Source organism: Sander lucioperca, chromosome 10, assembly GCF_008315115.2.
Source record: "Sander lucioperca isolate FBNREF2018 chromosome 10, SLUC_FBN_1.2, whole genome shotgun sequence".
Classification (NCBI taxonomy): domain Eukaryota; kingdom Metazoa; phylum Chordata; class Actinopteri; order Perciformes; family Percidae; genus Sander; species Sander lucioperca.
Genome location: NC_050182.1, coordinates 18798511 through 18818768, shown reverse-complemented (window position 1 = coordinate 18818768; position 20258 = coordinate 18798511). Strand labels below are relative to the sequence as shown.

At 44.7% G+C, this 20258-nt stretch overlaps 1 protein-coding gene across 3 annotated transcripts in view; it reads left to right on the top strand.

Annotated features, from left to right (window-relative positions):
• pik3r4 (phosphoinositide-3-kinase, regulatory subunit 4) overlaps positions 1-20258 on the top strand; it is a 35389-nt gene that overhangs the window by 5048 nt on the left and 10083 nt on the right. For 2 of the 3 annotated variants that reach the window (XM_036006326.1, XM_036006325.1), the window contains exons 5-12: positions 1125-1517; positions 2373-2504; positions 4421-4642; positions 5627-5800; positions 6021-6166; positions 7474-7677; positions 14370-14571; positions 18772-18866. In XM_036006326.1, coding sequence (XP_035862219.1) covers positions 1125-1517; positions 2373-2504; positions 4421-4642; positions 5627-5800; positions 6021-6166; positions 7474-7677; positions 14370-14571; positions 18772-18866 — 1568 coding nt within the window. The remainder of the gene's footprint in view (positions 1-1124; positions 1518-2372; positions 2505-4420; positions 4643-5626; positions 5801-6020; positions 6167-7473; positions 7678-14369; positions 14572-18771; positions 18867-20258) is intronic. The other variant, XM_031301434.2, reaches the window with a different exon arrangement.

The window sequence follows — 20258 nt, the reverse complement described above, 5'->3', positions numbered from 1 at the left end:
TGAAGTGTTCAAAGTACTTCTCTTCGTCTATCTTCCTCATTTGTTTCACGAGGATATTGAACTCACCATAGTTATGTCCGGCGTTATTCAAAGGACCAATATTCCACCTTCTTTTTCTTTGTTTCTTTGCAAGCAGGCTCCAAAGCAGCTGTTCTTCCTCATCCATTGACTCCAATATCATCTTAGCCGCTGTTGACGTTGACGTCAATGCTGCTGCAGCCAGTTCTGCCGTTGTTTACGTTTTCCTTCTTCTTCTAGTCCGTAGAAATAGCAAAGTCGGTAGCCTAGTAACTAGTGTCGCGTCCACCACGCGGGAGTATAAACAGTTACGGCGCGACCATGACGTCACACTGTTGCGAGACAGGTGTGGAACGGCCAGTATACCGCTCGCTTTAGATGTTCGGATGGCTACACAATGAAAAATAATTTTCTCAGGGTTTCGACGGGGTCTTAAAAAGTCTTTTAACTTGTGGACGCCTGGGGGTAACTTGCCTGTTCCCCCCCCCCCTCCAGGCTCGTCTTGGTCTCAGGAAAGGCTTACATATCTGGAAAGCTGGATCTATGTTTTAACCCTTGTCTTGTGTTGTCTTCCCGTCGACCATGCAACGTTTTTTTTTTCTGGGTCAAAATCTAAAATTCACATTTATTTCTAACATTTTGGTCGACTTTTTAACACTTTTGTCACCTTTTTCCAATGTTTTCGTCGATTTTTCAGATGTTTTTGTCACTTTTTTTGGACGTTTTTGTCTTTTTTCAGATGTTTTTGTCACTTTTTTTGGACGTTTTTGTCTTTTTTCAGATGTTTTTGTCACCTTTTCCGATGTTTTCGTCGATTTTTTTTTTTTGCATTTTTGTTTTGTTTTTCAACATTCTTTTATGAATTTATTTTCAAATGCTATTTTTTTCAAATTCAATGAAAGTATTGAAGTGATCATTTAATTTACTCGTGAAGAGCGTTGTATGGAACCATCCACGTTATTTTTTTTTTTGACAATTTGGTTGAAAGAAACCCAAAATTTCTGATATAGAAACTTTTTGAAAATGGGTCAAATTTGACCCGAGGACACCAGAAGAGTTAAAAAGTCTTAAATTGAACTCGTGGAAACCTTACCTGTCCCCTCCAGGCTCTTCTTCGTCTTGGTCTCAGGAAAGCAGCGATGGCGTGCTGAGCTCCCGGGAGGAGCAGGGCCTCATGGTGCTGGTGTCCGTCATCACTTCCTGCCTGCAGACGCTGCACTCGTGCGACTCCAAGCTGGCGGCGCTGGAGCTCACGCTGCACCTGGCGCCGCGGCTCGCCGTCGACATCCTGCTGGACCGCATCACGCCCTACCTCCTGCACTTCTGCAACGACCACGTGCCCCGCGTGCGCGCCCAGGCCGTGCGCACCCTCGCCAAGGTGCTGGCGCTGGTGAAGGAGGTGCCGAGGAACGACGTCAACATCTACCCCGAGTACATCCTTCCGGGCATCGCCCACCTCGCCCAGGACGACGCCACCATCGTCCGGCTGGCGTACGCAGGTCAGGAGATCTTCGGGTTCGGGATGACATGTTTTCTTTAAACATATCTTGGTCACAATTCACAACAATAAGATCTTAAAATCTATTCTAAAACGCCCAGGGAGCCAATGTAGGGTGTAGAGATGTGTGCAGGTCTAGATGTATTTGTTAAAATAATAATAATATGTCACATTATTAACGAACCAATTGGACATTGATTTGAATCTGTTTAATACTTTGTCCTGTATTATCTTCCCCTGATGAAGTGCTTAAAAAACGGGCGTGTAACAAAGTATTTACAGCTGTGTTTTGTAAAATTTTTGGTTGGCAATCAAAAATTTAAAAGCAAAAATCCAGATGGAGGCCCCTCGGACATGACCACATCAAATGGGGGTCCGTGGTGTAATTTGTCAGACCGGGTAAACCCAGCCCGATCGGCCGCCAATTTGATTTCTCCGTGCAGCTCAGGCTGGAAACCTGTACGTCTATCTATCCTGCTTCCGTTACAAATCTGCGGGGACCAATCACAAACTGGCTTATCCACCTGGCGCGCTATTGGCGGGTTTAACACGATGGCGATAGAGAAGCGACCAAGCAGCTTTTTGTTTACATTACCTACAACATACCCGTTGATGCCGCTGTCGCTGCTACGTCACCCGGATCGTTGCTCTGATTGGTTGAAGGACTATCCAATTGCGTACAGAGTCATTTGAACTATGCCCGTTGACTAATGTTCAGTCTCAAAGGATTGAGCTTGTTCTGGTGAGAGCCAGACTAGTGATTTGTGTCAGTTTTGGGGTCCTTGGCGTAAAAAGGTTTGTGAGACGCTGATTTAGGAAAGTCTTTTTCTCTTTTGTGTTTGTTCCTGATGTTTAGAGAACATTGCCCATCTGGCAGAGAGCGCGCTGCGTTTCCTGGAGTTGGTTCAGGAAAACAACGTGAACACCGAGCACGACCTGAGCGGCGAGGACACGGAGGAAATACTCCCCAACGAAAACTACGACTCAGGTACAAAGAACACACACACACACACACGAGCTGGTACATTCCTACCGCTCAAAACATAAGTGTTTGTCTGTGTGACCAACACGCAGGGCGGGAAGAAGTATTCAGATCCTTTACTGAAGTAAAAGTACTAACACCACACTGTAAAAATTACAAGTAAAAGTCCTGCAGTGAAAATGTTAACGTAGGCTCACTGTATTCCGGACACTTCCTACAGCTCACAGTATTCTGGACACTTGGCTTTTTTCCCCGCAAATTTTATAAATAAATACCTAATTTTATGAGCAATATATACATATATGTCATCCTTGTCTTATACGCTTTCGACTCTGACCAACCTCCAGTTTCCAGAGCCAATCCTTTAGGAGAAATCAACAGTAGTTTTCCTATGTGCGCCTATGAGCGTTTAGAAAATGGCGAGGGGAGGGACGACAAGCAGAAGGGAAAGACTTAAAGGTCCTATGACATGCTGCTTTTTAGATGCTTTTATATAGACCTTAGTGGTCCCCTAATACTGTATCTGAAGTCTCTTTTATATAGGCCTTAGTGGTCCCCTAATACTGTATCTGAAGTCTCTTTTATATAGACCTTAGTGGTCCCCTAATACTGTATCTGAAGTCTCTTTTATATAGGCCTTAGTGGTCCCCTAATACTGTATCTGAAGTCTCTTTATATAGACCTTAGTGGTCCCCTAATACTGTATCTGAAGTCTCTTTATATAGACCTTAGTGGTCCCCTAATACTGGGGGGGTGTGGTCTTGACCAACTGCCATGCTTCACTCGTTTTCAAGCCATGACGTCATAAGGGGAAAGGTTACCTCCCCTTTCTCTGCTTTGTCCGCCCAGAGAATTTGGCTCACCCATGAGAGAGAGAGAGACATCATAAAGGGAAGATTCCTGATCGGTCCATCTGAGCTTTCATTTTCTCAAAGTCAGAGCAGGATACCCAGGGCTCGGTTTACACCTATCACCATTTCTAGCCACTGGGGGACCATAGACAGGTATGGGGGAACTCTGAAGTTCCCCCAGAACTTTGAAGAGAGATACACATTTACAGAGGCATTTTGTCCAACGGGAAATTCCCAGCCATCCGGAATACCGCTAGCCCTCACGGTAATCCGGACACCATGTCTACTGACAGTTTGTTCTATATCAATCAAACTTTAGTATGTGTGTAAGACCCGCCCCCAGAGACAGGTAAACCAATCAGGCTAATCTTTCCAGACATTGATATTTTATGGGCCTTTTACTGTGCTTAATGCGTCGAAAGTGTCCGGAATACAGTGAGTCTACGTTACTTACGTAAAAGTATCATCAGGAAAATGTAGTTAAAGTATGAAAAGTAAAGAAAAATCCTCCCATTGTAGAGCGTGTAAAGGACCCAGTCAATCAACTTTCTGTCTCTTTCTTTCTTTCTTTCTTTCTCTCTTTCTTTCCTTTCTTTCTCTTTCTGTCTCTTTCTTTCCTTTCTTTCTCTTTCTTTATTTCTCTTTTTCTGTCTCTTTCTTTCCTTTCTTTCTCTTTCTTTATTTCTCTTTCTTTCTGTCTCTTTCTTTCTGTCTCTTTCTCTCCTTTCTCTCTGTCTTCCAGCTGGACTTGTAGGCCGTTATATTATATTATATATTATATAGTTATATTGTCGGCTAGTTTACTTTATAATAAAACATCAGATTTTATAAACTACATGTGTTTTGTAACTTGTAAAGTAACTAGTAACTAAAGCTGTAACAGATGAATGTAGTGGAGTAAAAAGTCCAATATTTCTCTCTGAAATGTAGCGGAGTAGAAGTAGAAAGTGGCATGAAAAGAAAAGACTCAAGTAAAGTACAAGTACCTCAACATTTGTACTTAAGTACAGTACTGGAGTACATGTACTCAGTAGTTACATTCCACCCCTGCGCGCCGCTGTGTGTTCCCAGAGCTGCAGGCGCTGCATGAGATGGTGCAGCAGAAGGTGGTGACGCTGCTGAGCGACTCGGAGAACATCGTCAAACAGTCGCTGATGGAAAACGGCATCACGCGGCTCTGCGTCTTCTTCGGCCGGCAAAAAGCCAACGATGTGCTGCTGTCCCACATGATCACCTTCCTCAACGACAAGAACGACTGGCACCTGCGCGGCGCCTTCTTTGACAGCATCGTGGGTAAGAAAACCTCCGTCAGACGTCGCTACGACAGGGATATATCAGCTGAATCTTTACGGAGCTTTGCACAGAGTACTTCAATGTAAAATTTGAATGATGAGGCCTTTAAAAGTTACAGTTTGTTCACAAAGGTCTAACATTTGTATTGTCCTTTCATAGGATTAAATAACTCCTTCCTTGTTCCTCACAAAGCACTTGGTAAACAATTATTTTCATAGCCTAAAATCCTTTCTGATATTCCTTTATATCCTATATACTTTTGCCAGTATGTTCAAGAAGTTGGTATTAAATGTCTATCTAAATGGTATTAAAAAGTGCTCATATTATGCTCATTTTCAGAGCAGGGGGAATGAGAGGGGGAAACGCCAGAGCAGGGGAAATGAGAGGGGGAAACGCCAGAGCAGGGGGAATGAGAGGGGGAAACGCCAGAGCAGGGGGAATGAGAGGGGGAAACGCCAGAGCAGGGGGAATGAGAGGGGGAAACGCCAGAGCAGGGGGAAAACGCCAGAGCAGGGGGAATGAGAGGGGGAAACGCCAGAGCAGGGGGAATGAGAGGGGGAGACACCAGAGCAGGGGGAATGAGGGGGAAACAACAGAGCAGGGGGAATGAGAGGGGGAAACGCCAGAGCAGGGGGAATGAGGGGGAAACAACAGAGCAGGGGGAATGAGAGGGGGAAACGCCAGAGCAGGGGGAATGAGGGGGAAACGCCAGAGCAGGGGGAATGAGAGAGGGAAACGCCAGAGCAGGGGGAATGAGAGGGGGAGACACCAGAGCAGGGGGAATGAGGGGGAAACAACAGAGCAGGGGGAATGAGAGGGGGAAACACCAGAGCAGGGGGAATGAGAAAAAATGTTGACCCAGAAAGAACAAAAAGTTGCATAGTAGACGGGAAGACAACCCAAGGGTTAAAGTCCAGTCTGTGTGTCTTAATGGTCTCCTGGCTGTCTCCCTGTCTCCCTGTCTCCCTGTCACCTGTCTTGCAGGGGTGGCGGCGTACGTTGGCTGGCAGAGCTCCTCCATCCTGAAGCCTCTCCTCCAGCAGGGTCTGAGCGACACCGAGGAGTTCGTCATCTACAAAGCGCTCAACTCCCTCACCTGCATGTGTCAGCTGGGTCTGCTGCAGAAGCCTCACATCTACGAGTTAGTCATTGACATCGGTAAGGTCCAAAGTGAACGCCGCGGCGTGATAAATGCACGTCAGACTCTGGGAGTCGCGTAATTGGAGTTTGAAAACAGTTTCCCGTCTGTTTTGGTTTGGCACACAACTAGCCAGGGCCAAAACTTATTGTGAACCTAAAATTGATATTGGGGGGGGGGGTGCCTTGAGTTTGACACGCATGGTTTAAAGTATAATTTGTCCTCCGTGGCTCGCCGTAGCTCCGTTCCTGTGTCACCCCAACCTGTGGATCCGTTACGGGGCGGTGGGCTTCATCACCGTGATCGCACAGCACCTCAACGTGGCCGACGTCTACTGCAAACTGATGCCCCACCTCAACCCGTTCATCATGCAGCCCATCATCCAGGTGAGTCCCAGGGCCATATCTTGGACCCGGCGAAACACAAAGCCCAACGCAGGTGTCTTTGCTAGTTTAAGACCAACGCAGTCGTCAATTTCCCGTCCTGCGCCCACGTCGTTTAAATAACAAATGCACCTGCGCCCATCTGTGGCCCATGGCTGGTCTTACAGGGAGGTGTGTTCAGGTGCATTCTGGGCGTGCTGGTCTTACAGGGAGATGTGTTCAGGTGCATTCTGGGCGTATTGCTATGTTGAAGCAGCAGGAAGTGATGGCGCCATTGACCAACAAAAACCTGGTCTAAAGTCAATAACGCAGCATTTCATTGTTATTTTAACAGCAAATTAGTAAACTGTGCCTAGGCTCGTGCACAGAGAGCGCACACTATGCTTGTTACACACTAGGATTGTTACACACTAGGGTTGTTACACACTAGGATTGTTACTAGGGCTGCACAGTATATAATCATTTTATCGTCATCGCAATATCAACTGACGCAATAAACACGTCGCGAAAGACACGCAGAGATTTTTTCAAAAAACTTTTTCAAGCGTTAGTTGAAAGGAATTATCAGTAGAAAACCGCAGTTTTAAATCTAACTGTCGTTGCTTTGTTTTTGGTGGCGCCTTTTTATATTCAACTCAGTGTTCAGTTTGTTCAGTAAAAGTGTTGGAAATTATTTAAATGTATGTGTTTTAAATTCAACAAGCAATTGTTGCATTTTAGCAGGAAACAGCAGAAATGCAGAACTGAGTACACTTAAATATCTGTTTATTTATCGCAAGTAGTTATCGCGATATTCAACAACGTTATCGCATGTCGCATATTTTCCTCATATCGTGCAGCCCTACTTGTTACACACACAGGGACGCGCAGCAGCACACAAACATGCCGACGATTAAAAATTTTAAAATATTACGGTGCAAATCCTCCATCATAACAGAAACGCTCCAAGGTCCAAACGCGCCTGGCTTTTAAAGGGAATGGGAGATGATCTCTGATTGGTTGATTGCATGTTACGCCCAAAACACACCTCTGATTAATGAAGACACTAAGGACAACCCTTTAGAACCATGGTGCTTCACGCCGTGTGCTTAGATCGTTAAAATAGGGCCCTTTATCATCATCCTCTTCATCCTCTCCTTCATTTTCTACAATTTTTTAGATGTTTTTGTCGCTTTTCTCAAACCATGCATACTTGTCCCGGGACCTCCCTAGATAGTTGGAGATCTCCACCCCCCACACCACCACCAATGTGCAACCCTTGTTAAAAAGTTAACAGTGAGTCCCCCGTCTCTGCCCCCCCCCTCCCCCAGATCGATAAGGAGCTGGTCCTGCTGAGTGTCCTGAAGGAGCCGGTCAGTCGCTCCATCTTCGACTACGCGCTGCGTTCCAAAGACATCGCCAGCCTCTTCCGCCACCTGCTGCTTCGGCAGAAGAAGCGCCAAGGATCTATCCCAGAATGCCCCACTCCCGAGGACCCGGCCATCGCACAGCTCCTCAAGAAGCTGCTCTCGCAGGTCAGAACCACGCAGCTCCCTCACACGTTATTTATTTCTTTATTGTTTTCACTTTTATTTATTGAAATCTTCAGCAGTTCAGAGCCCAGGTAAATACCTTTTTTATACGTGGAGAGATGGCGAGATGGGTAGTTATACTGATGAATGATAGTTATACAGGATGAAAAAATATGAATTTGGCATTTATTCCAAGTTTTACAGCAACATGAAAACAATAACCAAACCAAAAGTACACATTTCCTGTTCACATAATGTTTAAAATAAATTTTAGTTGGACAAAAGACAACTTGGATGTCTAACATAAGCATGTGGGCTGGACTTTCCCACATGCTAATGTTAGACATTGACCCTTGACCCTTACAGTAAATATACAAAAAGTAATTTTAAAGGTCCCATATTGTACTTTTTTTATTATAGAGCAGGCCGAGGTGCTATATGAATACTGTGAAAGTATCAAAACGCTCAATCCACAGGGAAATGCACACATCCCGTATTCAGAAGCTGTGCCTTAAAACGAGTCGTCAGGACTTTTGTACAGTTATGATGTCACAACTATACTATACATAGGTAGAAAGTGCCTCTACAGTGCGGTTGCAGTCATTCCCCGACTGCAATGATGGTGCAGGGACACGTAGACCGCCGTTACTGCAGTGAAATACCCAGGGCGTGTTCAGGGTAGGGCTGCAACTAACGGTTATTTTCATTGGGATTAATGTGTGGATTATTTCCTGGATGAATGGATTAGTAGTTTGGTCTCTAAAATGTGGATCAGTGTTTCCCAAAAAGCCCAAGATGACGTCCTCAAATGTCTCGTTTTGTCCACAACTCAAAGATATTCAGTTACTGTCACAGAGGAGAGAAGAAACTAGAACAATATTCACATTTAACAAGCTGACATCACACAAGTTTTTACTTTTTTATCATAACAAATGTCTTAAACCGATTTAATAGATTATCAAAATAGTTGGCGATTAATTTAATAGTTGGCTGACTAATCAATTCATTGATTTAATCTTTGCAGCTCTAGTTCAGGGACAATCAGTGATGCTGGCTGTGGTCAGAGGGGGGCAGTGAAACACTGCGTTTTATCCTGTTAAAGTTAAAACATGCACGCACGCGCACACACACTCACTTCAAGTGAATTTGAGCCACAGATTTCCCACACTGCTCTGAACTTGATGTTTTGGTGATGTAAGTTACCTGAAATGGTTCCATATGGTCGTGTGTGTGTGTGTGTGTGTGTGTGTGTGTGTGTGTGTGTGTGTGTGTGTGTGTGTGTGTGTGTGTGTGTGTGTGTGTGTACGTGCGTTTGGTTGCGCGTGCAGGCTGCCTCCATGCCGTTTTTCCTGACTCCTGTTTGTCGTCATGTCACGGTGCTGTAACGAACAGACCTCAGCACAGCAGAAAGCATGTGCGCTGAATCGTTTAATCCACTTTATTTGTTTTTTTTTACTCAACGCAGACACATTTCCTAACTTCCTCAAACCCCAGATTTTTCCCATTTGTTTAAAACTCAACCGTGTTAAGTTTAAAACAAAAAAAAACTGAAAGGAAATGTTTGGTGTATCTATGATCTCTCTGAGGGGTTTCCAGCTCGAAATGGCAGCTTAATACTAAAACACAACAATGACAACAACACAGAACCAAAACTCACTGGAGGAGGAGAAATCAAGAAAAGACAAAGACATTAACAAGTAAAATCTTTCAATGAATAAAGAAAGAAATAACAAAAACATCCTGCTGTTTTCATTGGTTTGGTTTTATTCTTTCATAAAACAAGTTGTGCGTGACATAAACAATAAATATTTGTGTTTGCTCCTGCTGTTCTTCACCACTGTTTTGGAAGAAGGGAGTAACGGGAGTGTCCTGTGGATCTAATTTATGCCATGTGAGGAGTGGTTCATGTGGAGGCATAGGTGTAATTTACAGGGGAAAGGGCGGGGGGGGGGGTTGTAACCCAGAACTGGCCAGTGCAACTCCCCCCAAAAAACCTTATCCGCCTTATTCCTAGCCCCCATGATACCGTGCGTGAATTATGGGCGCGACTTCCGGAGCCGGCGACTTCCGGAGCCGGCGATTGCCGCGCTAACGGTCATAAACAGTCATTGCGGTACGCTAATTGTCTTTCAGCATTTGGGGAAATAAAACACGCGGGAACACAGCCTGTTACACCTCAAACAGGACAATGTGAATATACCTCTGCCTTCTACTGTCGAGGGATGGGAGGACGACCTGAAAACGTGGCCTCAGATAATGTACACTACGCATATTTTAGTAGGGTTGGGCGTGGCAGTTGACGATGCTCACAGTAAAACATGGCGATGGACGATGATATCGTCGTCCGGGGGGGCTGGTAGGGGCAGTTTTTCACAACTTGACCTACTTTCGCTAAACTACGGTGCAGTAAAGTCAATCAGATGTCCGTGATCTGCGTAACGACAGTACAGTGGGACGTTTGCCTTCAACAGAGCGACAGTAATGACCTAATATACCATCATTACTGATGATGCTGATACTAAACTACATTCTTGGTTATGTTTGCACTGAAAAACGCATTCAATAACAGAAACATAACTCGTGCAGCGCACATGAACAGATGCGCAATATTAGCTCACACATAAAATAGCACCCTCGTGAATTAGCCTACTGTTGCTAACGTACATTCATAAATCCTGTATAACATCGTCCCATACACACAGGACATCAGACTCACTTATTGATGCACGCACACAGTAGTGTCGACAAACTTAGTCCAATGAGGGGAGAAAGGAAAGTGTGATAGCGTTAGAGACCGCTGTGTCCAACGGTACTAGCAGGTAGAGCGACTAGAGCAGGTAGAGGGGAAAAAAGTAGCTTCCACTTAAGGGGCCCTATCTTGCCCCCTGCTCAGCACAGCGCAAAGCCCGACGCAGGTGTCTTTGCTAGTTTAAGACCGACGCACTTGTCAGTTTCCCGTCCAGCGCCCGCGACTAGGATTAGTGTGTGTCTGACAGGGTGGGGGGCGTGACATCACGATGGTGGCGCTCCATCGTGATGTTGGCCAGTGATGTTGGCCAGCTGGGGTGTCGCCCCGGGGGGTACTTATTTTCGTAACAATCAAGTATCAAAAACTACTGAGGACACGCTGTTGGATGCTGTCCTCCTCTCCTACTTCAATGCCTAACAAATCTATCTCTCTCCCTGACCCTGTCTTTCACTGGTTGAAGCCTGAAAATATTAAAAACAAATTAATCACATAACTAATTACACTGGCCGGGCTGTTCAGCTCTGTTTCACATTGATTGTTGTTGTTGTTCTGAAGGAGAAGAGCACTCAAAAAAAGGGCGGTAACTCCTCATATCATCCAGACCACAAAGTGGTATCTCGGGTTCTCAATCAAAATGTTAAAAACATACAGACACTGACTCAGACTCCCACATGCATTCTTCCTCTGCATCACTTCCACGATCCAGTGTCTCTAAAGAACCTTGGAGGATTTCTTCAGAATTAAACCACGAGGCCAGAAAGTTTCTGTAGAAGTCTGGTAACAAGATCCATAAACCCTGGAGGAACTTCCACGGAACCTCAGATTTAAAAACTGCACGTTCATTTAATTTGCACAGGAACGCCTGTGATGAACACGTGATTTTTACAGTGTGCATTACACAGCTGATGTCGTTTAAAAACTTAAACTTAAGCCAAATAAACGCAGGCTGCCACATACTTTGTGTGGTTTTATAGTCTTAATGTTCTGAGGAAAACCCACATTTCTGTGAAACATATGCAACCACACAAACAACCTCACAGGACCTTGGCTTAAAACTGCTTTCACACACACCGCGTTGGTCGTCAGACAGTCTGCGCAAACAAACGTCTTTTCCAGCAGACCTGTGGCAAAAAGGTTGAGACAAATTCAACTTTTTTTTTTTATTATTTTTTTTTTTTAAAGATAATTTTTTTGGGGGGCTTTTTAGCCTTTATTTGATAGGCAGATGGAGACAGGAAAAGGGGGTAGAGAGAGCGAGAGAGAGAGGGGGATGACATGCAGCAAAGGGCCGCGGGTCGGACTCGAACCCGGGCCGCTGCGTTAAGGACCGAGCCCCGGTGCATGGGGCGCACGCTCCACCAGGTGACCCACCAGGGCGCCCCGAGACAAATTCAACTTTTGGAGAAACGCGTCCCGACGTCAAGCTGCGGTGGCCAATCATGTCAGCGTGGATCAGACTTGGGGGGGTGTGTTTTTGAGGCGGTGTGAGAGTCCCGTACAGGAAACAGGAAACCTCACTGCCTCTATTGCTGCCACAACACCAAACACAAGCTCTGAACTACCTGGGAGTTTGTGGAACAGCTGACTTGTTTTGTCAGACCCTCCGTCTCTTTTCTTTCTCTCGCCGTGAAATAAAGCTGCCTTCAAGTGCCCTCAGAAATGTCGATCAATAAACGATCATGACGGAAAACTGTAACTGTGAAACATCTACTTGTAAAGGCTGATTTGTACTTCTGCGTTAAATCGACGCCGTGGCTACGTACGTAGGTACGTGGAGACACCGACCCTGACGCCACCTCTCGAGAACTGTAACTACACGTTGCGGCGACGCACGTCGCTCGGCCGTGGCGTGGTAGCGTTGCATCCCCCCCCCCCCCGACTCATTTCCTGGTTCTCCTTCTCCATCAACAACATGAAATCAAGGAGAGGGTTAACTTCTCCTGCTCCAGATCTACCACCGTGGTCAGAAAGAACAGGGGAGACACTTTGTTTCTCTCACTAAGACTCTAGAGTCACTACTCACTCTGAAGATAATCACGTCACTCTCTCACTCGCTCTACCACACACACACACACACACACACTCACGCACACGCCGGCCCTGCTATTCTCTTAAAGAGACTGACGCACACACCAACGCACAAGTATAAACTTCAGGCCACTTACGTAGGCTATGGCGAAAGCTCTGAGTGGAGCCTCCACACAACCATAAATCAACCATGACTCTACTTGTGCTACATTGGATCCCACACAAATGAGCCATTTACAGTAAGTGTTAGTCCCACTGACGCAAAACCCTGCAGGGAATCGCAGGATCGCTTTTTCTGGTCTGAATGGGCCCTCATTTACACGCGGCGCTCAGATTCAAGTTATCTACACAGTTGATACAAAGCACGTCAGCGTTGAGGACGCGGAAGATCAGATCTGAAAGAGTCTCAAGGTGATTAAAGGACTTTGAGATAAGAATCTTGATCTTTCTACAACTTGGATCTATTTTCTCTCTTGAGTTTCCATATTTAGTCACCACCTGTCAAGCCAACAGACAAACCAAAGGAGAAATCTTCCCACAGTAACCGTATGTAAAATCAAACCGAAACTTACAGCTTTAAATTGGTTTACTGGCAGGAATGTGCAATACTGTATTTATACTGTCAAAGAAAACCACTTGCAGGGATGGAAAACTGGAGGCAGATGCAGGAAATGAGGCTCACAGGGGAATAAGGCTTCTGAAGAAAAATTCTTCAAATTTGCCCTTTGTTTTTGTTCATGTGACCGACACTAGATTTTAATACTTTTATATCCGATGTTACTATTCAAGACTTAGAGATTTCCTGTCATCTTTCTGCCGCCAACTCTATAATTAAGGAATAATATGCCCTCAAAAAGGAAAACAATTAAAATGAAGAGTGACTCTAATATATCAACTTTTCAGCAGACTCAAACCAACAACATGCCTCTCTCTACACTGTCTGACAGCCAAATAAAACCAAACATCTTTTTGTGCAAGTGTTGATCACACAAAGTAGAGGTCGGACGATTTTTGGCATTTTTTTTACATAATCGTCATTGGCCGATATCTGAGTAGATCAAGCCGATTTTTTTTTTTGTGTTCAAGTGTTACACATTTTCTTCAGACCTTAAACAAGGAAATGCTGCTGGTTGCTACTGTGTGCAGCACTACTATTGTTCAAATGGTTAATTTATTTTATTTATGAAAGTTTGCAGATTTGTGTTCTCAGAAGTTTGATAACTGCTGCTAAGTGCACTAAACTTTATTGTTTTCATTGAAAAGTTTATTTGACAAAGTTTATTTTCTTCTTACCTGTTTTGTTTATTTAATATATTTTGTATACATTATTTAGACAATATATGTTAAAATTAGACGTTAAAGTAATTATTAGTGTGACATTTTATCTATCGGGGAGACAGAAACTACACACTATAGCTATAAAAAGTCTTTAAAAAAAAAAAGTCTAAAATTTCTAAATCAAATGTTTAGGCTCTTATAAAGTCTTAAATTCGCTGTTGTGTTGTAGGTCCTAAATAATTTTAAACAGGTCTTAATTTCCCTACCTTTTAATGCTCATTGAAATGTTCCCGCAGCGCTACAATGTTCTTTTTTTAATTACGTAGTGTTGTAGTTCTTTCTGTCGCTAGTCCAATTAGAATTTGCTGTATTACGACTACAAATTAGACCAAAATGCAACCTTTTTTGCAGCCAAGCTAGACACCAGTCCTATAATGCCTATGAGGAAATCGGGGAATTGTTTCAGACGATGTTTCCGCACTCTGACATCTGACTTTGTTTTTTTTATTACATTGTGATAGAGGTCTTATATTTCATTCGTAATGGTCTTAAAAAAGTCTTAAATTTGACTTGGTGAAACCTGCCAAAACCCTGATCCAACCCTCCTGTGTTCTCTCCATCCTGCTACCATGTTGTGCAGGGGATGACCGAGGCCGAGGAGGACAAGCTGCTGGCGCTGAAAGACTTCATGCTGAAATCCAACAAGGCCAAAGCCAACATGGGCGAGCCGAGTCACCTGGGAGAGGCAGCCCAGACCGGCGTCATCGACCTGGCCGCGCTCGGCATCACTGGCCGCCAGGTGGACCTGGTTAAACCCAAGGCCGAGCCCGAGGACAAGAGAGGTAATCTCTAATCACGGAACGGACACTTTGCTGCAACACAAACAAATATATTTATTCACCTCTATTCACACAATGAGGCATATTTTCAGTTGTGATTGAACTGTATTTTTTGAGGAACTATAGGGCATCTACAACAGGTCTACAAAATGCATTTTACAAGAAGTTCTTCATAGGGAAACCAAAACCCAGTCTCAAAAGTATAGAATTAAATATTACACTGACTCATTTACCGTTTTAGTGTTTCCAGATGTTTGGTATCAGGACGATGAGATGACAGAACTGACAAGTTGAACGTTGTCCAATTAGAACGGACCACCGCGGAGACGTTTTTGGTGGAGCTGTTTGTTTAATAGTCGACTCGGAAGAAAGCGAACGTTTTGACAATAAACTACATCAACACAACAGTATGTGGAGTTAAACTGGACAGGCCCAGTAACATCTGGATAGTTCGACTTGTTAAACTGGATGGACCCAGTAACCTCTGGATAGTTCGACTTGTTAAACTGGACGGGCCCAATAACCTCTGAATAGTTCTACTTGTTAAACTGGACGGTCCCAGTAACCTCTGGATAGTTCTACTTTTTGTTAAACTGGACGGTCCCAATAACCTCTGAATAGTTCTACTTGTTGTTAAACTGGACGGGTCCAATAACCTCTGAGTAGTTTTACTTGTTGTTAAACTGGACGGGCCCAATAACCTCTGAATAGTTCTACTTGTTGTTAAACTAGACGGGTCCAATAACCTCTGAGTAGTTCTACTTGTTGTTAAACTAGACGGGTCCAATAACCTCTGAGTAGTTCTACTTGTTGTTAAACTGGACGGGTCCAATAACCTCTGAATAGTTCTACTTGTTGTTAAACTGGACGGGTCCAATAACCTCTGAATAGTTCTACTTGTTGTTAAACTGGACGGGTCCAATAACCTCTGAATAGTTCTACTTGTTGTTAAACTGGACGGGCCCAATAACCTCTGAATAGTTCTACTTGTTGTTAAACTGGACGGGCCCAATAACCTCTGAATAGTTCTACTTGTTAAATTGCAATGTGGGCGGCAGCCAACGGGAATGCAACCGCGACTACATTGTGCGTCTGCTCTATTTCTGATACCATGGCGGCAGACATTTTGCCATTGCGGGCCGCTACTACAAAATCAACATAGAGGAAACGCTACACACACATGAAACCCTCATGTCTTCACTGTGTCTTCTCGCCAGCTTTGGGGTATTTCTGAGTTGATCCAAAGGGGTTTTCAAAAGGTTTTTTCTGTTGTAGCAAGGGGCGATAAACTCAATTTCACTAAGGGCCACACTAGAAAATTGGAATCAAATCAAGGGCCAGACATGAATAGTTCAATAACATGCCATTATAATGTTTAGGTGTAGCATCTGAGCCGTTTTGGGCACCACCTGAGCTGAATGAATGTAACTAAAAGACTTTAATAAGATCTAATGATTGTAGTCGGTCCCCAGTGGACTTCTTTAGCAAGTTTTGTCTTAAAGAGATTTGAGTGTTATTTATTTGTGATCTGCTCTAGCTGTTTTGCAACGTTTTAGACACATATATGGTGATAACGGTCCAGAATTGCATTTTTTTTTTAATTGAAAAACCTAACATTTTCTTGAGGGAGGACCTCTAAACCCCCCGCAATAAACATGCATCTAAGTCTTCCACAAACTTGTGGAAAACACAGGTTTCTTAGGCATCATAGAGTTTAGCGAATCAGGCAAAACAATGATTAATTATTTTTTAAAACAAGCTACCACACAGCTCCCCACAACCTGTTTCACAGCCTGAAGATGGAAACTCATAGCCTGGCTCCGCCCTCCTACGTACGTCTGCTCAATTTTCATTTTCCTTCACTACTCCGTCTGGGTTTGCGGTATATTCTTGGGTTTTCTCCGGTCAAATCTTTACCGGTCCAATCAGCGAACAGAGGGAGTGGCTGAGAACGATGACGTTGAGGTCGTGCGCTAGTTTGAGTTGTAGTTCCGTAATGGCGGAGGAGAAATATGCGAGCGAAGCCATTCGGTCCGTTGTGGCAACGCTGCGGAATATCCAGAAGTTAAAGCCCGAGCAAGAACAATCTTTGCTGAGTTGTGTTGGTGGCCATGATGTTGAGTTGCGACCCCCAGAATAATGAGGTCGGTGTTCACAACCCCGACACTGAGAGAAAGAGAGCTGTAAACCGGTGTAAACGGTTGTTTCTACGCGCCTCCCCCTGCTGATTTTAAATGATTTTTGTAAATGCTCTGATTAGTATTGCTTTCTTTGGACTCCAGCTCTGTGTAACACAGTGATTGGATCACAGCTAAACTGTGTGTTCCAGATGTTTCTCTGTAAGTCAGCGAGTCAGAGCCTCGAGGAAACTCCTCTCTAGTATCCCGTATTAATCACTCTGCCTTTGTGTTCTCCAAATACCTGTCAGTCCTCAGATTTCCTCTACACTGCCAAACATGAGGAAAGGCTGTTCAGCTCTGGCATTGTATCTTTGTGCTAAACTATCATATTAAGGTTGTTTTTCTTACATTTGCACAGATGTCAGTCTGCGTTTATAATGTCACTTTTGTTCCTAAATGAAGAAACAAGTGACTGCATCTCAAATATGATATGATTATTTTCTCTTTTCTTTTATTAAAGTCTACAACGCATGTGTCAAACTAAACTCAAAGGAACATGTCGACTTATTGGGACTTTGTCTTATTCCCCGTATCCCCCAGAGTTAGATAAGTCCAGACATACCCTTCTCATCTCCGTGCGTGTTGTAACTCTGTCTGACGCCCCCACCGGTAGCCTAGCTTAGCACAGATCCTGGAGGTAACCGGCTCCAACTAGCCTACTGCTCCCAATAAGTGACAAAATAACGCCAACATGTTCCTATTTACATGTTGTGATTTGTATAGTCACAGCAGTAGCCAGTCCCTCCAGAAAAACACGATTATGCGATCGCATAATTCAATGCATAATCAGCCAAAGTCCGCATATTTATGCGGGGGCCGCATTTTTTCAAATATGCCGCACTTTCGCCGCATAAATTGACGATTTCCGAGCAAAATATGCGGGGCTTGCATGATTTCATAATCCCCGCATTTTTGTTGCAAAAAAAGGTCACACATATCTTAGCAGAAAGTTGAAAAATGTTGCGTTTACTTCACACAAGAGCAGCCATTTTCCCCTGTTGCCATGGGAACGTTATGAAGTGACGTAATTACGCGACGTGAACATCATCGAAAAGCTGCAAACCCCGCGATGAAGAAAAAACATCTCCTCACTATCTGCTAGCTGCCTGTCCCCTGAACACACTGTAAAAAACATCTCCTCACTATCTGCTAGCTGCCTGTCCCCTGAACACACTGTAAAAAATCATCTCCTCACTATCTGCTAGCTGCCTGTCCCCTGAACACACTGTAAAAAACATCTCCTCACTATCTGCTAGCTGCCTGTCCCCTGAACACACTGTAAAAAACATCTCCTCACTATCTGCTAGCTGCCTGTCCTCTGAACACACTGTAAAAAATCATCTCCTCACTATCTGCTAGCTGCCTGTCCCCTGAACACACTGTAAAAAACATCTCCTCACTATCTGCCTGTCCCCTGAACACACTGTAAAAAACATCTCCTCACTATCTGCCTGTCCCCTGAACACACTGTAAAAAAACATCTCACTATCTGCTAGCTGCCTGTCCCCTGAACACACTCTGTAGACAGCCCAGCCCATAACATAACAAACAGTGTTCAAGGATTTGGGTGTTGGGGGTTAGTGCGCGTGCACTTATTTTACTATTTATTTAAATTTATTTTATCGTTATTAATACGTACTGTGTGTATATGTTTATACTTATATTGTTTATATCTTTTTATCCTTCTTATATTTGTATGTGTGACATGCTCCAACAACACCATGACAAATTCCTCGTATGTGCAACGTACTTGGCAATAAAGCCCTTTCTGATTCTGATTCTGATTCTGAAGGGGGCTGTGGGGAGTGGAGGAGAGAGAATCGCCGGATCGCTTTATTTGGTCTGAACGTAGCTTAAGATGAACATTTTCTGCAGTGTAATTAGAACCAGTTGTGGAAATCACAGCATCTGTCGAGCATACGGCGATGTTTTTTATAGACTTGTTGGTTAATTGTGGCACAAGAACAGACGTCTAGCATCCTGATTTGATGTACCTGTATGTGTTGTTTTTTTTTTCTTCCTGCAGCGAGGAAGCACACGAAGCAGGACTCGACGATGAACGAGGAGTGGAAGAGCATGTTTGGGTCTCAGGAGCCGCCCTCCGCCCAGCCCGCCACGGTAAACCCCCCCTGTGTGTTTGAGATGTACTGATGTTTACAGTAATCAGGTCGCGTCTGGGACTGGTGCTGTGCAGCCAGAGGCACATTCACACTAACACTGTTTTCTAAAGCCTTGATGCGTTAATAGGTTGGTTTTTGACTCGTGCCTGAAACAATTTTGGTTAGGAGTGTCTCGAGAAGGTGAGTTATGCCTACCATACACTAGAACAGTTGTTCTCAAGCTTTTTTCATTAATGTTCCCCCTTTGAACAGTGTTTTTAAGCCATGTACCCCCTAATCAGCGCAAATAATTTTTGGTGAAAAAGAAAAAGTCTCTATAAAGAGGAGGAATACAGCGATGTCAGCGATAGATTTACTAAACAACAGCCTTGGACCTGGACAACATTTAGATGATGATGAAGAAAGGAGACAAAACCTTTGAAAAAGAAAGAAGGAAGGAAGTAAGGCAAGAATAGGTCGAAAATAGTAACAAAAACTTCGAAAAAAGTGACAAAGACAGTAGAAATAACTACAGCCTTGTAACTGAAAAACATTTTGCTAAATATGTCATGTACCCCCTGCAGTCCTCCAAAGTACCCCTAGGGGGACACGTACCCCCTGCAGTCCTCCAAAGTACCCCTAGGGGGACACGTACCCCCTGCAGTCCTCCAAAGTACCCCTAGGGATACACGTACCCCCTGCCGTCCTCCAAAGTACCCCTTGGGGTACACATACCCCCTGCAGTCCTCCAAAGTACCCCTAGGGATACACGTACCCCCTGCCGTCCTCCAAAGTACCCCTAGGGGTACACATACCCCCTGCAGTCCTCCAAAGTACCCCTAGGGATACACGTACCCCCTGCCGTCCTCCAAAGTACCCCTAGGGATACACGTACCCCCTGCCGTCCTCCAAAGTACCCCTAGGGATACACGTACCCCCTGCCGTCCTCCAAAGTACCCCTAAGGGTACACATACCCCCTGCAGTCCTCCAAAGTACCCCTAGGGATACACGTACCCCCTGCCGTCCTCCAAAGTACCCCTTGGGGTACACGTACCCCCTGCCGTCCTCCAAAGTACCCCTTGGGGTACACGTACCCCCTGCAGTCCTCCAAAGTACCCCTAGGGGTACACATACCCCCTGCAGTCCTCCAAAGTACCCCTAGGGATACACGTACCCCCTGCCGTCCTCCAAAGTACCCCTAGGGATACACGTACCCCCTGCCGTCCTCCAAAGTACCCCTAGGGGTACACGTACCCCCTGCCGTCCTCCAAAGTACCCCTAGGGATACACGTACCCCCTGCCGTCCTCCAAAGTACCCCTAGGGATACACGTACCCCCTGCCGTCCTCCAAAGTACCCCTAGGGATACACGTACCCCCTGCCGTCCTCCAAAGTACCCCTTGGGGTACAC